Source organism: Enhydra lutris, unplaced genomic scaffold (assembly GCF_002288905.1).
Source record: "Enhydra lutris kenyoni isolate GAN:26980312 unplaced genomic scaffold, ASM228890v2 scaffoldscaffold9, whole genome shotgun sequence".
Taxonomy (NCBI): domain Eukaryota; kingdom Metazoa; phylum Chordata; class Mammalia; order Carnivora; family Mustelidae; genus Enhydra; species Enhydra lutris.
Window position 1 is genome coordinate 34,882,677 of NW_019154093.1, and position 22,476 is coordinate 34,905,152.

The window sequence follows — 22,476 nt, forward strand, 5'->3', positions numbered from 1 at the left end:
ACCCACTGAGCCACCCAGGCACCCCTCGCTCTTTTCTTTAATTAACATGTTGCATGTTTTCAGTGTCCACTGTCTCTTCTCCCACTAGAATATAAAATCCATGAGAACTGGAGCTTTGGGCATTTTCTTCATTCCTACCTCCTCAGCATCTAAAGCAGGACCTGGCAAAATTACTGAATAAGTTGAGTTGAATTACTATCCTAACATTTATAGAACGATGGCTATGTGCCAGCCATTGTGCTAGACAGGGGTTATATCAGTGAAAATAATACTTGTGCATAAATATAAAAAGTCCTCTTAACTCCCCTTGCACCATAACTACACCTGCAGGGGAGTTAAGAAGCTTTTGATAATAATCTCTTTAAATCCCAAGGAGTGGTATAGCAGTCTGCCAGTCACTTTGTGGGTCTGTGCCTCTACGAGCTAGATTCTTCATCCTGTTTCAGTTTCCCCAGCATACTCTAGCAGGTGTGTGGGCAGGTGTGTGCACCTGGGAGCCTGATATCCATGACCTTGACATTCCAGTGTGGTGTTTGAGTCAAATTAATATTGGTGTTTTCTTATGCCCTTCCAAATGAACCGAGTCTTTGACTTGAGATGACTGCATACACTGAGTCTGTTTTCAATCATATTGCCATAAGTAGTTGCAGTGTATATTGCATATTTGTAGATGAGAGATTCAGTAAATTTCATTGAAATTATGAGATCTGAAATTTATGAACAGATCATGAGGTGACATTCTTCTAAATTTCACCTCCAAGCAGTGAATCATTTTAATTGCTGTTCCTTTGTTATTCACTTTCAAGGAAACATCTCAAGTTCAAAAATTCTATCAGTGGGAGCGAGGGAGGGGGAGGATGAAGTCAAACACAGCCCCACATAGAGAAATGATACAGAAAAGCCACGGGGATTTGCTTTTGCCTGTGGTTCCTTCTCATCTTGCACCCAAAACCTTCCCCATTTGTTTTCAGACCATACACTGTAAACACAATCTGCTACTTTAATTGTTATATATTATGATATATAATCCATTCTAGTTACACTCTCAGTATTGACAACACCTGTAGTAGGCATTTTGACACCTGAGTCTTTCTCAGTTGTCCATTGGCAGAGAAGTCCTTGACTTTGGATGCTGTCTGGGAAATTCATCTCCAGTTATTTGTTCCTATTTGAATAACACTGGTGTTAGGGATTAATTCTTTACTTCCCTGGAAAATTTGTGTCTGTCAGCTATATTCTATCCTTCCCTTATCATCACATTTCAATTATTTATTCAAGTATCTGTCTCCCATTAAACTGGAAGTTTGGGCAAAGACGTCTTTTGTCCTATTTCTCACTGCCCATTCCAGGGCACTCCATAATACCCAGTTCATTATATAGTCACCCTATATATAATTGTTCAATCTATGAATTTATTTTACATCTTATTGTACTAGGTTCTATGTCATGTGCACTGCCTTTTTAGAACCCAAGACACAGCACTTGCCCTGTAAACAGTGGGTCAGATATGTGTAAGAAGTGATGAAATCATTTTTAAAAAAATCTGTACCTCTGTCCAAGGAACCTAGAGAAAAGAAAAAGTAAAAAAGGCTGAATAAAGAGAATATTAAGGAAGGTCTCTGAAAGGCCTGCCTTTCTTGAACTGAGTCTTGAAACCTGAAACGTTTGCTAAGACCTAAGCCAGTGAAAGGGGATTATAAGTAAAGGAAGGGAGACCGCATCTGCTCAGAGGTACATACACTTGAAAAGAAGACCATGGGCTTAGTTATCACAACAGTCCATAGAAGTCACATTTATGTCAGGGATGTACTTCTGATGACCTCACATATACCAAATTCACACCTTTCCTGACCAAAATTGGCCAGCATCTCTGTTGACTGGCTAATGTGGGGCTACCTGTGGCCAGGGGGAGAACCCAGTTTATGAGTCACTTAGCCAGATGACTTTGAAATTTTGCCATTCTTTTTTTTTTTTTAAGATTTTATTTATTTATTTGACAGAGAGAGAGATCACAAGTAGGCAGAGAGACAAGCAGAGATAGAGGAGGAAGCAGGCTCCCCGCTGAGCAGAGAACCGGATGTGGGGCTTGATCCCAGGACCCTGAGATCATGACCTGAGCCGAAGGCAGAGGCTTAACCCACTGAGACACCCAGGCGCCCCAAATTTTGCCATTCTTGACAAGTGTTTCGTTTGTTGGGATTCACATGATTTCAAATTTTATTCATGAGTGTGTGACTATCTCCATATTGCTGTATTTTAGATCTCTGCAATTCAGACTCACATGAAAGGTAGCCGCGTTTCATCCTGATAGGAACAATCATTAACCAAGTATTTTCCTTTAGTGAGTATGGGTTGAAAATATTCATTTTTGTATGGAAAATTTCAGATCTGGAAATAGATACTGGATGAATTAATAAGTCAGTAAAGTTCTGCAGGTGACAGCTGAGAGGCAATCAGAAATGTAATATAAATGAAGAAACTCAGTACTTCTTATATCGGTTTATATTGACTACTTCCTTCAGCGGCCGCCCAACACTATAAGCCCTTTGAAGAAAGGGGCTGTTTTGCTTGTTTTTAAATGACATCCCCACTCAAAACAAACAAAAATCACAAAATTAGGAGTCAATAAACTTTTACTCACTTAATAAATGCCACTCCCTCCCCTCACTGACTAGTTTTCAAAAGAGAAACTTTATTCCCCGCCCCCCACCAAGATACCACTTAGATCTCACTTTGACAGAGAAGGAAGACAGCAGAGTTGGCACCCAACTGGGAGATTGTGGGGGCAAGTAGAGTTCCCTGCACTCAGATGTGAGCAGAGTTTACACCTAGGAACCCCAATTTCCCTAGAACATACACTCCTGAACTTAAAGTGGTAGAAGTTATTGTTTTGGTTGTTGTGCACAGGACAGGAGGCTGGAACTGGAGAACCCAGTTGCATTGCAGGATCTGGGCGCTGGGACAGCCCAGACACATGCACTCCAGGAGGCAGATGCTAGGGAAGCTGCCGGGACCACCGGGCGCCCTCCAAGCCACATGGGCTGTAATACCCACGCACTGGGGATGCCACCTGCACCACAGAGGTCACACCCAGGCCTCCTGCACTGCAAAAGCCTGGTGCTAGATATGCCCTAAGAACTGCAGGAGCCTGCCTAGCAAGTATCTTGGAACCAAGACGGAAAAAGCTCTTCCTCCTGCAATGTCTTTTCAGCGCCCTCTACTGACAAAATTTAACATAGTGCCCGTTGGCAAAGAAAAGGTCTCTAGAAAGGGCCCAATAATAATTTGCTCTGCGCAGACAATAAAGGGTGAATTGGAACGACTTTGACTTAATGTAGAAACTGAGAGTGATTATAAATTTGATAGGAAAGTGCAAAGGACCTACAATAGCCAAAACAATTTTGAAAAAGAACAAAGTGGGAGGATTCATACTACTTGATTTCAGTGTGATCCTGTGATTTCACTCCTACATTATTTATGAAGAGAAATGAGAGCCTACGTCCACACAAAGGCCAGTAGAAACATATTCATCACAGATTTATTTGTAATAGTTAAAAACTGGAAAAGATCCCAATGTTCTTTAACCAATGAGTGGATCAAGAAGAAAAAAGACTATGGTATGACCATACGTTATACAGCAATGAAGTCATGAATTATTGATGTGTACATTAAACGGGTGAATCTCAAAATCATTACAGAATGGAAGAAGCCAGATTCTAAAAAAAAAAAAAATCACACACTTTATGTTTCTGTTTACATGAAATTCTAGAATGTGCCAATTAATATGTAGTGTCAGAAAGCATATTAGCAATTGCTTAGGGATGGGGAGTGGAAGGACGGAGAACAGCAGGAGAGAGGGGTCACAGAAACGCATGAGGCAACTTTCAGGGATGCTGGGTACATTCAGTAACTTGATTGCGTGATGGCTTCACAGTGGATAAGATACCAAAAATTATGGAATTTTACACTGTAAATGAGTGCCATTTATTGTGTGTCATGTATGCCTCAATAAAGCCCTTTTCTAAAAAGGGATTATTTTTCCTTCCAAATTATCATCCTATTGTGCTAACTTGTATGACTGGTTTTTACAGTTTCAGCCAAATAGACATGGGATAAAGATGTAGCTAAATGGAAGCAAGAAGCTTACCTCTCGAGCGCAGAAAAGAACACGCTCAAGGCATCAATCCTGTTACTGAGAACTGAAATAAGTCCCAGTGGTTGTGTGATGATATTGTGATTTAATATCAGATTAAAGCAATTGATTAAATCAATTGATATTGATTTAATATCAATTAAATTGATTTAATATCTGCAAATATGCTGCCAAAGATTCAGAAATCAGAATAGATGATTCTCTTTGCGAGGTGAACATATAGACTTATCTACAGAAAGACAAAAGCTGTATTTTTCTCCTGACAGTTCAAAAACACATTCAGTAAATGGCCACTTTTTTGGATAAGTATCAACACAAATCTTGCATTCTCAGGTCTTAGAAATGATTTAGTAGTTGACAATGGAAATGTAAGAGCTTACCTTCGATCTCTTCTGCCGTATAATATTGGTACATAAATCATTTCTTGTTCACAACTGTCTTGATTCACAGCATATTGACTTGGGTTTCCTCTTTCTCTTTCCTCTCATATGTTTTGATATGCCAGATGTATTGTGAAGATTACTGGAGAAATGGTGCTGTCTTTTCCTGCTGGCATCACCAGACACTTTGCCAACAACCCATCGCCAGCTGCTCTGACTTTTCGGGTGATAAATTTCAGCAGGTTAGAACACGTCCTGCCAAATCCCCAACTTCTCTGCTGGTAAATATATTTTGCACAAATTTTTTAGAGATGTGCGTTGCTTAGCACTGGATACTTACATGAGGGATATACCTTAGCAAGAATGTAGCACAGTAGAGAAATTACCACTATTCATATGTGTTTGTAGATTCATCCAGAATTTTGCCACCGTCAAAATCTTCAGTGGGTGTTCGTGTACATATGTGTATATGTATTCTAATGGCCAACTATCCCAAGTGGCTAAAGAGATCTTTAGGGTAACAGAATCTGTATTAGTGACAGTTTACTCATGGCCCATTTTACTGACCATAGTAAATAAGGGATAAGGAGGTGGGAAATCAGCCCACTAAAAGGAATGAAATCCATTTGTTGTAGTAACATCTTTTAAAATCAAATGATATTTGAACCCTGAGCTATTCTTCACGTGAGCTTGAAAGTCTTTTTGTGAAATATGTAATTTATGGCAATGGTAATTGTTCTGATGGGACTTTACATCTATTCAAAGAAGCTTATGTGAATTTGTTTGTATAAATACACTTTTTCACATTTTCTAACTATTAAATCTGAACATGATGTCTTTATCATACCTACATACATGCAGATTCACCCAAACATACACATGGATGAAGCTATTAAAAATGATCAGCTATACAAGTGAGTTATTGGCAATGACTAAGACAGGCGATGTCATTCTTGAGAACTTCCCCTCCATCATGAAGTCTTGATATTTTACTTAGAAATCTCTCTCTCATGTGGCCATGTTTTTCTCTTTACTGTGACCACCCCGTTTGTGTGGCCACTGTCATTTTCCCAGGCCATTGAAATTGCTTTCTTCCTTCCCTTCCTGCTCCCAATCTTGCCCCATGCCAACATATTTTACATAACAGCTGAATGACTTTTCCTGAGGTGAATCAGTCATTGCCATGCATAATCCTCAGGTGCCTTCACATTGTGTCTGTACCAGAATGTGAACCTGTTACCATTGCCTTTGAAGCCCTGAGTCATCTACCCTCCCCTGCTTCTCTGTTATCAGCTCCCACCATCCTGCCTCAGAATCCTTGTAGCTCCAGCCAGACCTCCCAGTCTTGAGAACAGGCAGAGGCCTTTCCCAAGTCAGAAGTCTGTGTGCTTGCTTCCTCTGCCTCCAATACTATTCCTGCCCCCTCTGCACCTGACCGTGACTCACCTTTCAGATCTCAGCTCTGCTTGGCCTCCCCTGACCATTCCACTGCCCTCTCCACCCCTAGCCCCCATCCCCAAACTAAATATGCCCTCTTGTTGTTCTCTCTCAAGGTACCCAATTCTTCTCCCTCTTTGTCCCTTACTAGAATTAATAATTATATTACATATCTATTTCTGTTTCTTTATTCATCCATTTCCCCCACTAGACTGTAAAATGCATGAGGGAATGGAACACAGCTCTTAGTTCACCATCACATCCTCGATATCTTCCACCGTGCCTGGCGTCCAGTAAAGACTTAACTAACATTTGTTAAATGAATGAACGAGTCAATGATGACTTAAAGAATTTAGTCAAGCAGGATACTTATGTAGAAGTAACTGAAGGTTGGGGCACCTGGGTAGCTCAGTTGGTTAAGCCACTAACTTTTGATTTTCAGTCAGGTCATGATCTCAGGGCTATGAGGCGGAGCAGGCTCCCTGTGTGGAGCCTGCTTAAGATTCTCTCTCTCCGGGGCACCTGGGTGGCTCAGTGGGTTAAGGCCTCTGCCTTTGGCTCAGGTCATGATCCCAGGGTCCTGGGATCGAGCCCCACATCAGGCTCTCTGCTTAGTAGGGAGCCTGCTTCCTCCTCTCTCTCTCTCTGCCTGCCTCACTGCCTACTGGTGATCTCTGTCTGTCAAATAAATAAACAAAATCTTAAAAAAAAAAAAAAAAAAAGATTCTCTCTCTCGCTCTGCCTCTGACTAAAGGTTGTTGGTATTTAGAACTGAAGGACCAACGTAGTCACTTTCTTCACTGAGTGAGACTTTTTCATTCCAGTGGTGACAAAACAGTCACAGGTCTTTCAGGTGACTACCAAGATCCCCTCCCCCTTCTTTGGTTGGTGTCGTGGTTTGACTAGAAAACTTCATTCCAGGTTTAAAAGTATGGAAGGAAATGGTCACCCATTAAACGAAAAATAAACGTAAAAAAATCAAGATTAGAAATCAGCAACTTCTTTTTCAAGTTTCTCTCCCTGCTTTTGATGTGCACATTGAGCCAGTTAGTTTTTTTCAAGTTTTTATTTAAATTCCAGTTAGTTAACATGGAGTGTAATATTAACTTCAGGTGTTGAATTTAGTGATTCAGCATTTAACATACAGCCCCAGTTGAGCCAATAAATTTTATTTGTCAAGTTTCTTCCACCTGAAATTAGGGATTATGTGCCACCATCTCACTGGTATGTTAATAAGACAAATGTCACAGTTTCTGCTGCATTTTTAGGTAGTTACGTGGCCAAGATTTTAGGCCTATTTGCAAGAGTTTTATATTTATATTAATGTATCAGTCCTATGAATTGAGTTGAATCATACTCTGAGTATGTTTGTGTCTGACAAAACATTATACAGAAGCTTCCGTTATTATTTGCCAAGACAAAAAAACAAAAACAAAATATCCTCATTACTTTGGACCTTATCAACTAAATATTTGATTGTTGTGTCAGGGACGTGACTGGTAACCACAGTCATGGGCCTGTGTGGGTTTGTTGGGCAGGATGGTTCCACCATCACCGCTGTCATCCCTAGTTTTTAAAAGGCAACATATAAATAAATAAATAAATAAATGGCAACATAATCAAGTATTGTTCTTGATTGCAGTACAAGCCTTTTGACATCTACGGCCTTAGACCCAGCCAGTTCTCTCATTTACATGTTCTAAAAGACTCCATTTTGGTTAACAGCTCAGCACCTGAAGACATTTGGGTTCGCAATCCTTCGAGAGGGACCAAATTGAAGTTTATGTCTACTTTTCCTTCACAAAAGGGTTTTGCTCATAAAGAATTCAGGAACAACTGCTAAACCAATCATGAGACTAAAGAATTTTCAAGACTTCTTGGCATTCAAAATTGCATCTCTAGCTAAGTGGCATCTCTATTTGATACTGGCTTTCTTGAATAATTATTAAAGCAAGTTCTGTGAGGAATTATCGTGGGTATAGGGCTACACTTAATTTGTTATTAAGCTTAGAAAATACATTAACTTAAAAAATAGTGTCATTGGAATTTTCCCAGCTATTCAGATCTACTTAGTACAAATTAATGACATGTTGCTGGATATTAATTCTGCACCTTTTTTTGGTGCAGTGGGAAAGTGTAACCTGTAGTCTACTGTCCTGGGCTGGAATCCTGACTCTTACTCTTTTGCTGTGAACCTTAAGCAAATTACTTAATTTCACTGACTTCCTATTATTCTTATCTCCTACCTCTGGGTAACTTGGATGCTTTTAGGTAATAAAAGTTTAGACAGCCCTCATCAGCATCCTGAGCTCAGCCTGGCCAGGAGCAAAGTCTCAGGGACCAGGAGTCTTTTCTCTCAGAGTTACAGAGTCATAGAGCTTTGCTTTGTCCTCAACCACCTATACCAGGGCACAGCAGAAGTTCATGGGTCCTACTGAGACTGGGCCACAAAGCTAGTCCCTCCTAACAGATCAGTAACAGTTTTAAAGAAAGTCCTGATTTTTTTTTTCTCACTCTCTTAATTTGTTGACTTTTGGAGGTGTAATCATAGCAACTTATTTTTGACCTGCCTTCATCACTTTATTTATTTATTTGGGGGCAGGGGAGTAGGAGGATAAGGAGAAAGAAAGTCTTTTAAAAAAATTTTGTTTACCGGGGCACCTGGGTGGCTCAGTGGGTTAAAGTCTCTGCCTTCGACTCAGGTCATGGTCTCAGGGTCCTGGGATCGAGCCCCGCTTCCGCCTCTCTCTCTGCCTGCCTCTCTGCCTACTTGTGATCTCTGTCTGTTGAATAAATAAATAAAATCTTTTTTAAAAAATTGTATTTATTTATACTGAAGAGAGAGACAGAGAGGGCAGGGAAGGGGCAGAGGAAGAGGAAGAGAATCTCAACTGAGGAAGCAGACACAGGGGAGAGACTCTACTCTGGGCATGGAGCAGACACAGGGATGGAACCCACGACCTTGGGATCATGACCTGAGTCAAATTCAAGAGTTGGAGGCTTAATCAACTGAGCCACCCAGGCACCCCGAGAGAGAGAATCCTAAGCAGGCTCCACACTCAGCATGGGGCCCAGCGCAGGACTCAGTCTCACAACACTGAGATCATGACCTGACCCAAAATCAAGAGTCAGTAGCTTAACCGACTGAGCTACCCAGGCGCCCCTGCCATCATCACTTTATGACTATCACCCTTCTGCCTTCTTAGCCTTTAATTGTCATTCAGTAAGTGAGTTGTATGTCAGATTACTGAATTCTTTGGGCCCTCAGTTTCCTCATTATGTGGGAAGTGAGCAGAGGCTTTTCACACTCTTGCCTAATTGCTTTTGTCATTGAGACAAGCGTTTTCAAGATGCATTGGGTAAAGGAAGTATGGACAGACATCTGAGCAAAACTAACAAATCCCTAGGAATACCAAACTCCTGAATTCATTAAGACTGCATTTCTCTGTTGTACCTACCATAATCATTATCATTCACATTCCAGGATCATCTTGTAAGCGCAGTGACTGTTGTAGGATTTAGATGTTCTTCTATGAAATACCACGGTAGTTTTAGTATCATTCTGTTCCCCTCAGTTGAAGATAAAGACTGTGTTTACATTTGGCCAAGAATTTAACTCGGTAATTTCTGAGAAACTACGATTCAAGTCAATTTAAATAAAAATTTTAAAAAATCAGTGTACTCAGCTCCTTGATTACATTAACTCGCTAATTCAGAGGAAAACTGGTGATGCAGAAAGGGCTATTAGGTTTGGGTTAATAAATAATTCACTCTTTAAAGCAACCAATTATTATCAGGATTGGTTGATACTCACTGAGATTCATAGCAATACAAGCGTGCCTCCCTATGGGTATTAATCTATTAGCATAATGCCCTTCAGAACTGCAATTGTAGTAAAACTATACTACTGCTAATAATCGGATCTCTACGGACTGTCGAAGATGGATATAGGAATCAGGTGACCATTTGGGGATGCTTCTTTGGGTGGATATTTATCACAAGATGCTACTCGATAATTTTTTTCTTCCTGACTGAATAGCGATAATACTCAAAATGATGCCAATACCAAGGAATTCTGGGTGAATATGCCAAATCTGATGACTCACCTAAAGAAAGTGTCAGAACAAAAACCGCAGGCTACATATTATAATGTGGACATGCTCAAATATCAGGTAAGCCTATTCATATGGTCCAGGTGTCTCTTTCACATTATAAATATACATTCTAACATGTCTAACATTAAAGAAAAGTAAACAAAATAGCATTTCTTTTAATACAATTTAAAAGCTATAATTCTTAAGAAAATAAACTCAAAGGGCTACTTGGAGATTACAAAAATGAAGTTGCGGAAACTTTCAATAATTGAGATTATAAATATTGGTAAACTAGTTCACTGTGGTGGTAATATACCCTCTGGGTTGGAAAATATTTATTTATATTGTGATAAGGAAACCGCTAAAAGTAAAGTATCCATATCACGGTACATTTTACAAAAATGCAAATGACTGTCCTATAAGAATAATATCATCTAAGTTTTGGAGGGTATCAATAACACTGAACAAACATGATACCAGAGAAATTCATCACCTGTATAATTAAAATATGATAAAAATGCATTTTTATCTAACTTTTATTTTTCCCCAAAACATTTAAACACATTTAGTGACTGCTTTACACTTCTGAGAAATGAAAAGGAGCAAGAAAAGCAAACTCCAATAAAACATTTCTCTGAAGAAGAAATTAAATTTTGAGGCCCATGAAGGGTTCTTTATGCCCAAAGGGGTAAAAATAAAACTGTACTTGCTTTCTTTTACAAACATTCATTACATACACCACGTCTGCGTTGTCACCACTGATTAAAAACATTTTTTTGACTCTTCAGTGCTGTGGGATTCTTTTTGTTGTTGTTGTTGTTGTTGTTGTTGTGTTTTAGTCTCCATATTTGTCATTAAGTAAATCTAGGAAGTAGACAGAATTCATCTATTGCAACATGAGGTTGGTATAAAATTAAACTGTAGACAAGAAACTGCATTCTGAAATTAAGTCAGCTTCCTACCGGCCACTGACTTTAGGCACTTAATCTCCTTGAACCTCTGTTTCCTCCTCTGCAAATAAGGATAATAAGGATTCCTACCTAGATATTTTATAGGTTGTTGTGAGGAGCTAATAGCCTAATGTATTTCAAAGTATTTGTAGAATGTAAGTAGCCCTAGGCCTGCTGTTTTGTTTTAAAGTGAGCTCTGAGGAATCCCATTTGCTGTTGGTTAGTTGTGGTGGTGTTTTCCAACGATGCGAGGCATTGGGTGGGAAGCGCAATGAGCATTGTGTGGAATTGTCCTCAAATCTCAGCATGTTTAGTTTCTGGCCACCAGGAGCATTCCCCAGGGACTGGAACAATCAAAAACACACCAGCACAAATCCAGAAAGCCCTGGGCAGAAGCCGCCCTGAAGTCAAGCTTCCCCAATCTTCCCCGCTGAGACAGAGTGCAGAAACAACAGGGAGAGGTCGGTCGGCTCTGCTTTTGAGTTACCCTAAATAATGTGTTTCCAAAGCAAAGTTCATTTTGCCGAGGGTTGTGCTGCAAAAAAACATTTGAAGTTTAAACACTTAGAATGGTTGTTTACCTAAAATTGTCATCAAAGCCATGTCTATCATTTTATAAAAGGATATTCCTATCCGGGCTCTTTCTGCAGCAACCGCAGAAAGAGCTCAGCCTGCCCTCAGGCCCCTTCCCCATGGTGCCCATGTGAGCAGGCATTGCCAGGCCTAGAGGAAGCTGTTTATAGTCTTTAAAATCAGCTAAACTCATAATCTGTGCATAAAAACGTGTAGACACCACCCCCACGGCCCCTGTGGTATGACTGTGCTGAGAGAAGAAGACGCTCCTAGAGCCACATTCATCATGACAGTGAACAGTCATGAAATAATAATGTTACGAATTTTTCACTGTGGATCCAGAAATCAAGTTGGTATTACTGCCTTTAGGTAAGACAATATGGTTGATTCTGCAAACATGGCTTTTCCTTGGTCAAACTCACAGTGGATTCTGACTAGAACTGATGAGAGACAGTAGAATGCACCCGCTCCAGTTAGAGAATGTGGGTTCAAGGGCTCACTTTGGCAAATCCCAAAGGAGTAATAATAACCTGCTTCATCTAACTCACTGGTGTGTTGTGAAGGGAAAGTATGGTAAGAGTATTAACAGGTAATACAAATGAAAACGTTAATGCTTTACACAGTGCTAGGCATGATGCTGTTTCACATAAAATATCTTCGATTTCCCCACAAGCCTATGGATAGATATGATTGTTATAATTCCCATTTGGCAGCTGAAGAAATTGAGACTCAGAGAGGTTTAGTGACTGGCCCAAGATCACCCAGCTTGTAAGTGATAATCAGAGCTTACATCCAAGGCTGTCGAACTCCTTGGCCTCAGCTCTTAAGCAATGTGGTACCACCTCCTTTCCTGACACAAGTGCTTTGTAAACTCTAAAGTACTATAGAGAGTTTAGGAACTGATTTTGTTTTTAATCTGTAACCATTTCCCTGAAGCACTCAGCTCTCTTTCACAGGGCACCCTTTCTGGTGCTGTTTACTGACAGCTCATTTGTGAGCAGCACCAACCACACGATGACATTTGACCCCTCAGAACCTTCCTATGGGAGATCATCATAAATTCTGGCTTTGTTTCAGATTAATGGTCGAGCCTTAAATATTCTCTTTCCTGTCTTTCGGCCAGGTGTCCGCCCAGGGCATTCAGTCCACACCTCTGAACCTGGCCGTGAACTGGCGGTGTGAGCCAGCCAGCACTGACCTGCGCATAGATTACAAATACAATACGGACGCCATGACAACGGCCGTAGCCCTCAACAACGTGCAGTTCCTGGTCCCCATAGATGGAGGAGTAACCAAGCTCCAGGCCGTGCTCCCACCCGCAGTCTGGTAAGGAGCCCAAGTCCCCTCCCTCTTCCCCAAATGGGCAAAGGGCTCATAGCCTTCATAGCATTTGTGTTTCCTACAGGAGGATATCACAGCAGACCTCTGTGTCAGGGTTCAGGGCAGGAAACTGAAACCATTCTGTTATTTTAAGCAGAGAAGGATTTAACACAGGGATTTAGATGCTCACACGACAGTGGAAGCGTGAAAGAAATAAGCTTTAGGCTGGATCTCCAAGAACGTTTCCCAGAACGCTGCAGAACTCACTCGCCAGGGAAGCTGCTCCCTCTGCCACAACCAAGAAGCAGATAAACCCGAAAGCTGCCCATGGAGCCACTGAATTCAAGAACTCACCACGGCCATGTTAATCCAAGGACGAGAAAGTTCCTACAAGCCTTGCCTTCACCGCTTCTCAAACCCACACACCTGGAGATGGGACTTCATGGAGCACTTTGTGAGAAGATCCCCACATCTCACATACACTGCTGGCCAGCAGGAAAGAGCCACGAATGTGGCAGGAGAAGGGTCTCTTCCTCCCTTCTAGCCTCCAAATCTCAAGCAGTGTTTGTGATTGGCGGACCCTAACCTGCATCTAGGACACTAACTGCAGGGGCATCTGAGCAATGTAGGGTTTTGTTTTGTAGCCTCTGGACTATTAAAAAGTCACCACTAGAGAAGGTACGGGAACAGCTATTGAAGAGACACTGAGAGTAGTTACTAAAAATAACTTGTTCTCTTAGAAAAAGTATTCTAGTTTTTCCATGTGATTGTCAGAAGAATAATATAGAACATTAAAAAAAAAGGCAGCCATATGACAGTGAAAACTTAAGTTACCTGAATTGATTAAGACTTATCATCTAGGATAAGTAGGTGTGTCAAAAAATTTAACTGCATTGTCCTTTATATGTTTTCCTATGTTGTGGCTAGTTACAATAAGGAACAGAAAAAAGAGAGCATTTATGTCAATGGATGGATGAATAGATAGATCAACTGATCGATAATATTATCAATAGATAATCCTTTAATTGTAGCTAACATTGTCAAGATCCTTTTTTTAAATTATCACTATCTAGAAAAAAAATGGCATCCATTAAACAAAAACCTTTGCATATGCAAAAGCCTTTTACCTATTTTATTTTTAGGAATGCTGAACAGCAAAGAATATTATGGAAGATTCCTGATATTTCTCAGAAGTCAGAAAATGGAGGTAATGCAATCACAGACTTACTTTATTTAATATACAAAGCTGAAATAACTTTCAGGCATTAGAAAACTATTAAAATGCACAGCTTAGAAGCAAGCGAAGTAGTTCACTTTGCTTTGGTATATACTTATTTCAACTAATAAAGAACAAATAATTCCTCAGTGAATCCTCTACTTCCCTTTTTCTGCCCAACCCCATGACAGACCACACTTCAGAGAAGAGCTTTGAATGAGACATGTTTTCATTTTGCGTCAGATCTCTACTCCCTGGTAGTTGAGGTATTTCTCACTTTCCTCTGACTAGGAAAATACATTGCCTTCCAAGTAATATGTTCCCAAATTTAAGTACCATTTGGTTGAATTATAATTTCAACAGTGTTCAAGAAAAAGTTCCTCATGATATTTCATAATATATTTTATTCATCACCATTTTATCACTGAAACATATACATATACTATTTTCTAATAAGTTAGATTTTATATGTTAACTTTTGAATATAATTTTTAAAACTATATCCAGCATGTTATGTTGACTATTATCTTGTAATGATACATACTTTTTTGTAATGATAAATACTCTTTTTGTACCCCTCTTTTTTAGGGGTAGGTTCTTTATTGGCAAGATTTCAGTTATCTGAAGGTCCAAGCAAACCCTCCCCACTGGTTGTGCAGTTCACAAGTGAAGGAAGCACCCTTTCCGGATGTGACATTGAACTTGTTGGAGCAGGGTATCGGTTCTCACTCATCAAGAAAAGGTTTGCTGCAGGTAAGTGGGCATCCTGTGAGTTTTCATTTGCAAAAATAGTGTCACCTTAGCTACTCTCTCAAGAAGGAATAGTGTCTGATTTGCTCTTCTTTTTTTTCCACTTCCCCATTCCCAATCCCCATTTCTCATCCTATTAGAAAGAAAACTGATTGTAGAATGAAGTAAAAATGGGATAATAACCTAGAAATCAGAATTAGGAAGGCTGTGGTTACTTATCTGGCTCTGTTTCTTGTATGGGAATGACCAGTTATTCCCATTATATACATTATATACACACATATACACTGAGGTTAATTAAATGGAGTAAATCCTACTATTTTTATGTTGACAAAATAAATGCTATGTGCCTCTGAATTTACCTCTTACCTGAAGACTCTTTTTCCTCCAATAAGACTTTATAGATTTTATATTTGTCAGGCATAGCTGAAATCTGAGAGGGTCCATCTTTCACTTTAAAATAAGCAACCTGGGGCGCCTGGGTGGCTCAGTGGGTTAAGCCTCTGCCTTCGGCTCAGGTCATGATCCCAGCATCCTGGGATGTAGCCCCACATCGGGCTCCCTGCTCAACAGGGAGCCTGCTTCCCCCTCTATCTCTGCCTGCCTCTCTGCCTACTTGTGATCTGTCTCTGTCAAATAAATAAATAAAATCTTTTAAATAAATAAATAAAATAAGAAAACTTAGGGGCGCCTGGGTGGCTCAGTGGGTTAAGCCTCTGTCTTCGGTTCAGGTCATGATCTCAGGGTCCTGGGTTTGTCCCCTCATCGGGCTCTCTGCTCAGCGGGGAGTCTGCTCTGCCCGCCACTCTGCCTGTGTCTCTGCCTACTTGTGATCTCTCTGTCAAATAAATAAATAAAATCTTTAAAAAAATAAATAAAATAAAATAAGGAACCTTAAAGAATCTAGGGCAGTATCAGAAATGGTTGCCTATAAACTGAATATGACCATGAGACAGGTTTTTGGCACACATGCTAGTTTGTTGATGAAGGAGTTCCCAATACTAGGGTGATTATACTTATCAATGACTTGTCGGGATAACTCTTGGTTTTAATACCTATTGTACTCATGTAATTATTAGTTATAACCCCTCCATTCTCAAAAATTTCCCAGGTTATATGGTTACTCTTCCCATAACAAGTTGGATTCCCACATCCAGAAACAAATCTCCCAACCTATCCTAAAACCCAAACCTCTGCAAATGGTTCATATGTGGAAACATGAAAAGGCAACTAGCTGGTCTGAGAAATTGAAAACTTAAGAAATTATATGTATTTTATACTAGTATCACACCCCACAAGATGCAGTATTTGGCTTCTAGGAGTAGGACAGGTGGAATGAAAATGTTGCCCATATCATAATCCCATTTTGAAACAAGCAGGTAACCTGTTGATACGTTGTTTTGTTTTGCAGGAAAATACTTGGCAGATAACTAATAAAATCTTATGGAAGGATTTGGAGGATTCACATAATGGAGAACTGTTGTATGAGAAACAGGTTTTAATTTTGGTTTAATGGAAACCAAAATCTGCACTTGGGATATATCTGCTGGAAATGTCCATGACTTTCAGCTATGATTTCCCTCACACAATACCATGATGACCAGTCTTACAGTATTTACTTCTAGGTGTAATATTGTTAATGGTTTTAAAATGTAATTATTGTATTTGTAAATTGTACTCATTCCAGTAAGGCAGTTAGACACTTGAGTTTTAGCATTTTATCATTCCTGAAATGGATGTAATTTAAACTGTGGTATGTAAATTTAATAGTAGTACTGTTGAATGGCACAATGCTTACAGAGGTAGATTGCATTTTGTCAATATATAAAATTTAAATATAATATTGATAGCTGTCATAAAGGGGGTGCCACATACAAAGAAAATTAAGTGGAACCAGAAAAAAACCTTCCTTTTCTTCGATCCTTAGTATGTTTTACTCTAGTGCTAAATAAAAATTCTATCTTCAAATATTTAGTGGGTTAAATTCAGAAACTATTTCAGAAAAAAAAAATTCTAAAGTTACAGCATATTCAAGAAGAGCATTAATTACCACTTTTTAAAAAGCTTTTTTTTCAAACTGCAAATTTCATAAAAATGCAAACTGTGTAAACAGGGCCTCTTATTTTTATAACTTGTGTAAAAAGGGAAAGCAATTCATATTTAAAGTTTAAGTATATGAAATTATAATCAAGAGTAAAGAAGATGTTGAAGTCTTAACTACTTCCCCCTCTCTCTACAGTTTAACAAATGTGGAGATTGCTGAATAATATCAGACTAAAGCCAACATTGTGATTTTAAAATTTTAAGACTTTCCATAGTTGAACCAGTGAACAACTTTTGCACAATTACTCTAAACAGAGTCTCTCCCATCTAACATGGGGAATGGTACCACATATCTTTCTCTTTACCTGCGGGAATCACAACATTAAAACTAAAACTCAGAAAAAAAAAAAATTAGTCCCCTGTTTAAGTCCAGAAGGAAAATTTTAATCATCATCATTTATATCATTTGAAAAGGAAAAAATAAAGCTTTAAAAATGAAATCCTATCCACATTATCATGCAATAAATTTCCTTTTGGATAAGATTCATCATATGTAACTATATATCTTTGCCATTCTCGGGGAGTCAGATAGAGAGTTACCCAGAAATTTATGTCATGATTTCATTGTAGCGAGGTATCATTGAAACTGTAATTACTCAGTCTGGCCTCACAGTGTGAGGATTCAGAACGGAGAAGCACTCCTTTTGGGGCGGGTCTCAGCTGTAAACTCTTCCTCCTGCACTATCTGAAAACATAAAACTTCCTTTAAGTCATAGACCTTATTTTAAACATGAACCGATTCTTACTCTAAGTTATATTATTAGCTTCCGAGATCAGACAAGATCGGGTGCGTTCTGGGTGGTATGGCCGTAGACTCTAAGTTATATTATTAAATAACTGGAATTATTAAGTTGTTGTATTCCTCATTAGTTGCTAAATTTTATTTTACGTTCATGTATATTTGACAAAGAATCGTTAGTCCCTTTAAATTTTAGATCAAATTAAATTTTGTAAGTCTTACTTTTAAAATGAGATCGTGACGGGCAATTGTTTATAGTGGAAATTTTTAAATTAACATTTGTACTTCTCAATCAATGCTTGCTGCCCAGAAAATGTTCAAAATGATCTGTTTTACCTCAGAAGAATTCCTACTATTCAGACACTCAGTTGGCTCCCCAGTCTGGTGTGGAAGTTTTTTGGACAAATTATTAATACACTCATTTTAAGTAAAGATATTCAATTTGATTTTGAAACCAAAATAGGAAATGCAAACTTTTAAATCCCATAAAACATGGGGAAACATCAAAGACTGAAACCAATGGAGAGTAAGCAGCAGAAAATTGAGAATTATCCAGCATATGAATATAAAAATGCTTTTTTAAGTAATCAATTCATAAGGAAAACGTATTGAATATTAACACAAAGCATATTAAAAATGTGTAAATATTACTGGTTCTTAATGTCTTGCTCTTTATATTTTATTTTATATAGTTCTAGAGTGAATTAGTAATTAAACACAAGGGTTTTTTTCGAAGAATAATTCTGTTGATATTGTAAAAATATAATTTAAAACATGGATTACAATAATCTCTAACATTATTCAAACATTTCCAGGAACTAAATTTGACCCTATGAAGATCTCTTATGATCCCTTGACTGGTCTTTGTGAAACAGAATGGAGGCCATTGGCTTCATAACTATTAAACTTTCAATAACCAGAACCTCAATAGAGAAGATATCCCTTCTTCTTTCAGAAAAATAGGTCAAATAATAACACAATAAACTCATATCAGGGCTTTAGATTTTGGTAGTTTTTTTTTTTTTAACCTTGTAGTTTACAATCTCCTCTTAAACCCATATCCATAGTACTGTATAGTAAGAATTCCTGTTAGGAAAAAAGATCCTAGATAATTCAAGAGTCTCTACTACATTAAAAAAAAAAACAACAACATGAAGTCAGGTTCATTATCAATTCCTAAACAGAACAAAATGGGCAAGTACATATTAATATTTTCAATACCAGGGGTTAAGATAGAAAGAGTTCTCATTAACCAGAACACCACTTCTTGAGATTTATTATTTTAAAAGTTTCTGTTCTAACAAGATAGAAAGTATGAATGGTATTGCTTTATTTTGACAACATGGAAAGTATGTTTTTCTTTTTAAATAAATTCCATATTTTCTTGATATTTTTAAAAATAAATTCTTGTTAAGAATTAGTCTGAATTTTACCATAGTTGGAATTTATAATTCCTAGGAATTATATTTTTAATTATTTTTAAAGCTCTGTTCTTTTCTACACCTACAGACAAAAGGAAAATTCACTGTATGGTATTTGGGAATCTATTTCACCTATAAAGAAAGGACATCCATATTTCAAATGGTTTTGAGTGAATAGAGATGTTTTATTTTTGTTTTTACATATTTTTACTCAATCTGCAAAGTGTCTGAGGCAATCCTGACACATATTTTCATTTCTAATCTTCCTTTCAAAGAAGCCTGGTGACTACAGTAACTATTGCTAATTGCTGCGGTGTGACATTGGACAAATCACTGATTTCTTAGTTTCTCATCTTTAGAACGAGGGATTGGGACAGCCAGTGTTTTTCAAGTTTTTCTTAACAACAGGTCTTTTATCCTCTAAAATTACATATGGAATCCCATTAGGTAAAACAGCTCAAAGCAATGTTGTAGTTCCTGCCACGCTTTAGACCTGCGGTCCCCACCCCCACCCCAGCACGATTTGAACACCGTCGTAACACACCAACGATCTATAAAATTTCTTTCACCTCTGAGGTTCCATGATTCTACTAGATCACATAGATCCACTGTGGCAGTTTCCTAAGAAAACGTGTGAAATCACATAAATTGACTGATAGATAATAAAACTTTACATTTACTTGACTGCTTACCATATACCAGTCACTACAGATATTTAATCCTCATAGCAACCCCAAAGTTGTAAGCCCTTTTTGTAATTCCTGTTTTACAAACGATGACATTGAGGCTTAGAGTAATAAATTTTCCTGAAGCGACACAGCAGCAGGAAGTAACACAGTTACAAGGGGGCCCCTTGTTGTTCATTCTGGGAAATAAATTCTTCTGTTTCATTTTACTAAACGTATATCATTTGAATCCCAAGGTTAACGGTGCTATGAAAAATTAGTATCAAAATAAGGATAATTCCAATAACAAAATCGTTGGGAAAGGGTACATTTCCCAGAGTATGACTTGTGGATCACTTGTACTAACATTCATTTAAAAGGGCAATGATTTTGGCTCACTTACCACTATCCCGGAGCCTATACAATAGCAAGAATCAACAAGTTTATATTGAATGAATAAATCTCTAGGGATGAGGTTTAGGAATATGTATTTTGACGAGCACCCAAAGTCTGGGAATCCCTGCCCTAATAGGTCTCTGTGGTCCTTCTTGGTTACGACATTATATCGACTATATTAAATTATAAGTTGACTATCATTTTTCTAGTGAATTTATTTTTTCACTCAGTCCATTTAACTTTCTCCAATCAAAAAAAATAATAAAAATAAAAAAGAAATAAAAAACTAAAAAAGATTCAAGGCTTTTTCTAGGAAAATCCTTATCTTTTCCTTAGAGTTCTCCTGTCATGCTATCTAGTTTCAAGGTGGCCTGAAATACATTCTCTCATTTTCACATTTCTGTCCTTTTCATCAAAGTCTTAAAAGACCTAGAGAAGCAGTAGACAGATTACAAGCTGCCACTCACTGCAAATACAAAGTCCTAATAAATGTCTCCTTCCTTGCAAGAGACACTCAGACATGTAGATTCTGAGCTGACCATATTTATCTTGTAGGCCTTTGAATTGGATGCTTTATAAGCGTGGACCAGTGTCATTCTAAAAGAGTTGCATCATCATTTTTGTTTTTCCTTTTTTTTTTTCCCAAAATAATCACAACTCTCCATTAAATTTGAATGACACAGTAAAATATGTAGATATCACAATAAGATGTGTTTGTTGAGTTCTGTTTTTTTTTTTTTAAGCTTTCTTTTTCCTTAAGATTATGCATTCAGCAAAATTCCATTCAGTCTAAAAGTACTCATTTCACTACATGGTTTTCTGACCAGCAATTTTTTTTTAATGGAAGCTAAATTTTTTATGATATTCAATGGAGGATGATCTCTAAATATCCCTTCAAAAGTTAATATAAGTAAGAATGTTTCCTTGAAGTAAGTCAAATTAAGTTGCTGATATGAATGAACAAGTTGATCTGTGCTAATTGATTGAAGTGTTCTGATGATGCACATTTTACTGTGTGCACTTCTGTTATGAGGCTTTATTGGATTTTCCTGCTTCATTTGGGTTTGGTATTTTTTTTAATCCATTTGGCAAATAGCATTTAAATGTGATTCCCTCTCTCATGAATTAAACATGACTGCCATTACATTACTTTTCATGCATGAAATGTGTGGAGGGAAGATGAAGTAGAAATCCAATATTTAAATCTCCAAATATTAAAAACAAACAACAAAAGAAACCCCACTCGCTTTTCTACGGGTCATTGCTTTGATGTTCTGTCATCTTCTGTAGGCTAGAGTTGCAGTTTTAATATCTGATTCAAATTGAAAAATTCTTCTTGATGGAAAGTCAAATTTTAGGGTCTCTTGAGTTGACTGTGGTCAGATTTCTTGATTTCCCCACGTTTAATATTTGATCTCTATCCTAAATGAGTATTCTTGAGAGAGAAGGCACCTCCTTATTGACATTCACCATAAGTATAATCATTTATTCTCTAGGTATAACTTCTAAAGTTATTTTTCCTTTGATTTATAGTAATTTTTTTGACTTATAGTATTTTTGATTGCCTCCTTCTATCCCTAGGGTAGTAGGTTGCTTATTCTAAATACACCTATAACCTTATAAGAAAAGATGTTTCAATGAGAAGCAAATATATTTTTATGTGTCCCTTAATGCCTAAAAGAAAATAAGCAAGAGATACTTCTGCATTCACCTATATTCCAGTATTTTCCAAATCATGTCCAGGTCTACTGTTTCTCACAAATGTTCACTGTGGCCTGAGAATCTGTGGTCCTATGCTATAGTCCCCACTCCTCAGACACTTGATAATAAAGGTTAGTGTTTTAATGAAGCTTAAGAAAGTTACTTAATCACAAAAACACTTTTTTTTTTTTTTTCTAAAAAACACCTTGAGGAAACTTTAGAAAAAGTTTTCTTGTAACACCAGCTTACATATCCTTCAAGAACCACAAATAATACAACCAGGAATGTTTCAAAAGGATGCTTCCGGGCTTTTGTTTAACTTTAAGAATTCCTGTGACTTCAAATGAGTTAGTATCATTTTAAATTTCATTAGTATATCTTAGTGAATTTAACTTTATCCCCTAAAATATTCAAAATAAAACAACAATGTTGTTTTAATTTTCTAAGTATTATTTTTAAGGTCTGCTCCTATGACCAGCAAATCAGGCTACCATCTGTTGCAAACAATTCAAATTCTTTACAGAATGAAATTAACACAAGTGAACAATCTTTGGTAATATTTTATTAAGTGGTTTTAA

The 22,476-nt window shown here is 37.8% G+C and overlaps 1 protein-coding gene across 1 annotated transcript in view; it reads left to right on the top strand.

Moving 5' to 3' along the window:
• LOC111143082 (SH3 domain GRB2 like endophilin interacting protein 1) overlaps nt 1-16,447 on the top strand; it is a 210,364-nt gene extending 193,917 nt beyond the window's left edge. The window contains exons 21-26 of the mRNA XM_022496545.1: nt 4,659-4,814; nt 10,010-10,142; nt 12,711-12,913; nt 14,050-14,114; nt 14,712-14,876; nt 16,285-16,447. Coding sequence (XP_022352253.1) covers nt 4,659-4,814; nt 10,010-10,142; nt 12,711-12,913; nt 14,050-14,114; nt 14,712-14,876; nt 16,285-16,307 — 745 coding nt within the window. The 3' untranslated portion in view covers nt 16,308-16,447. The remainder of the gene's footprint in view (nt 1-4,658; nt 4,815-10,009; nt 10,143-12,710; nt 12,914-14,049; nt 14,115-14,711; nt 14,877-16,284) is intronic.
• Nucleotides 16,448-22,476: the final 6,029 nt, after the last annotated feature.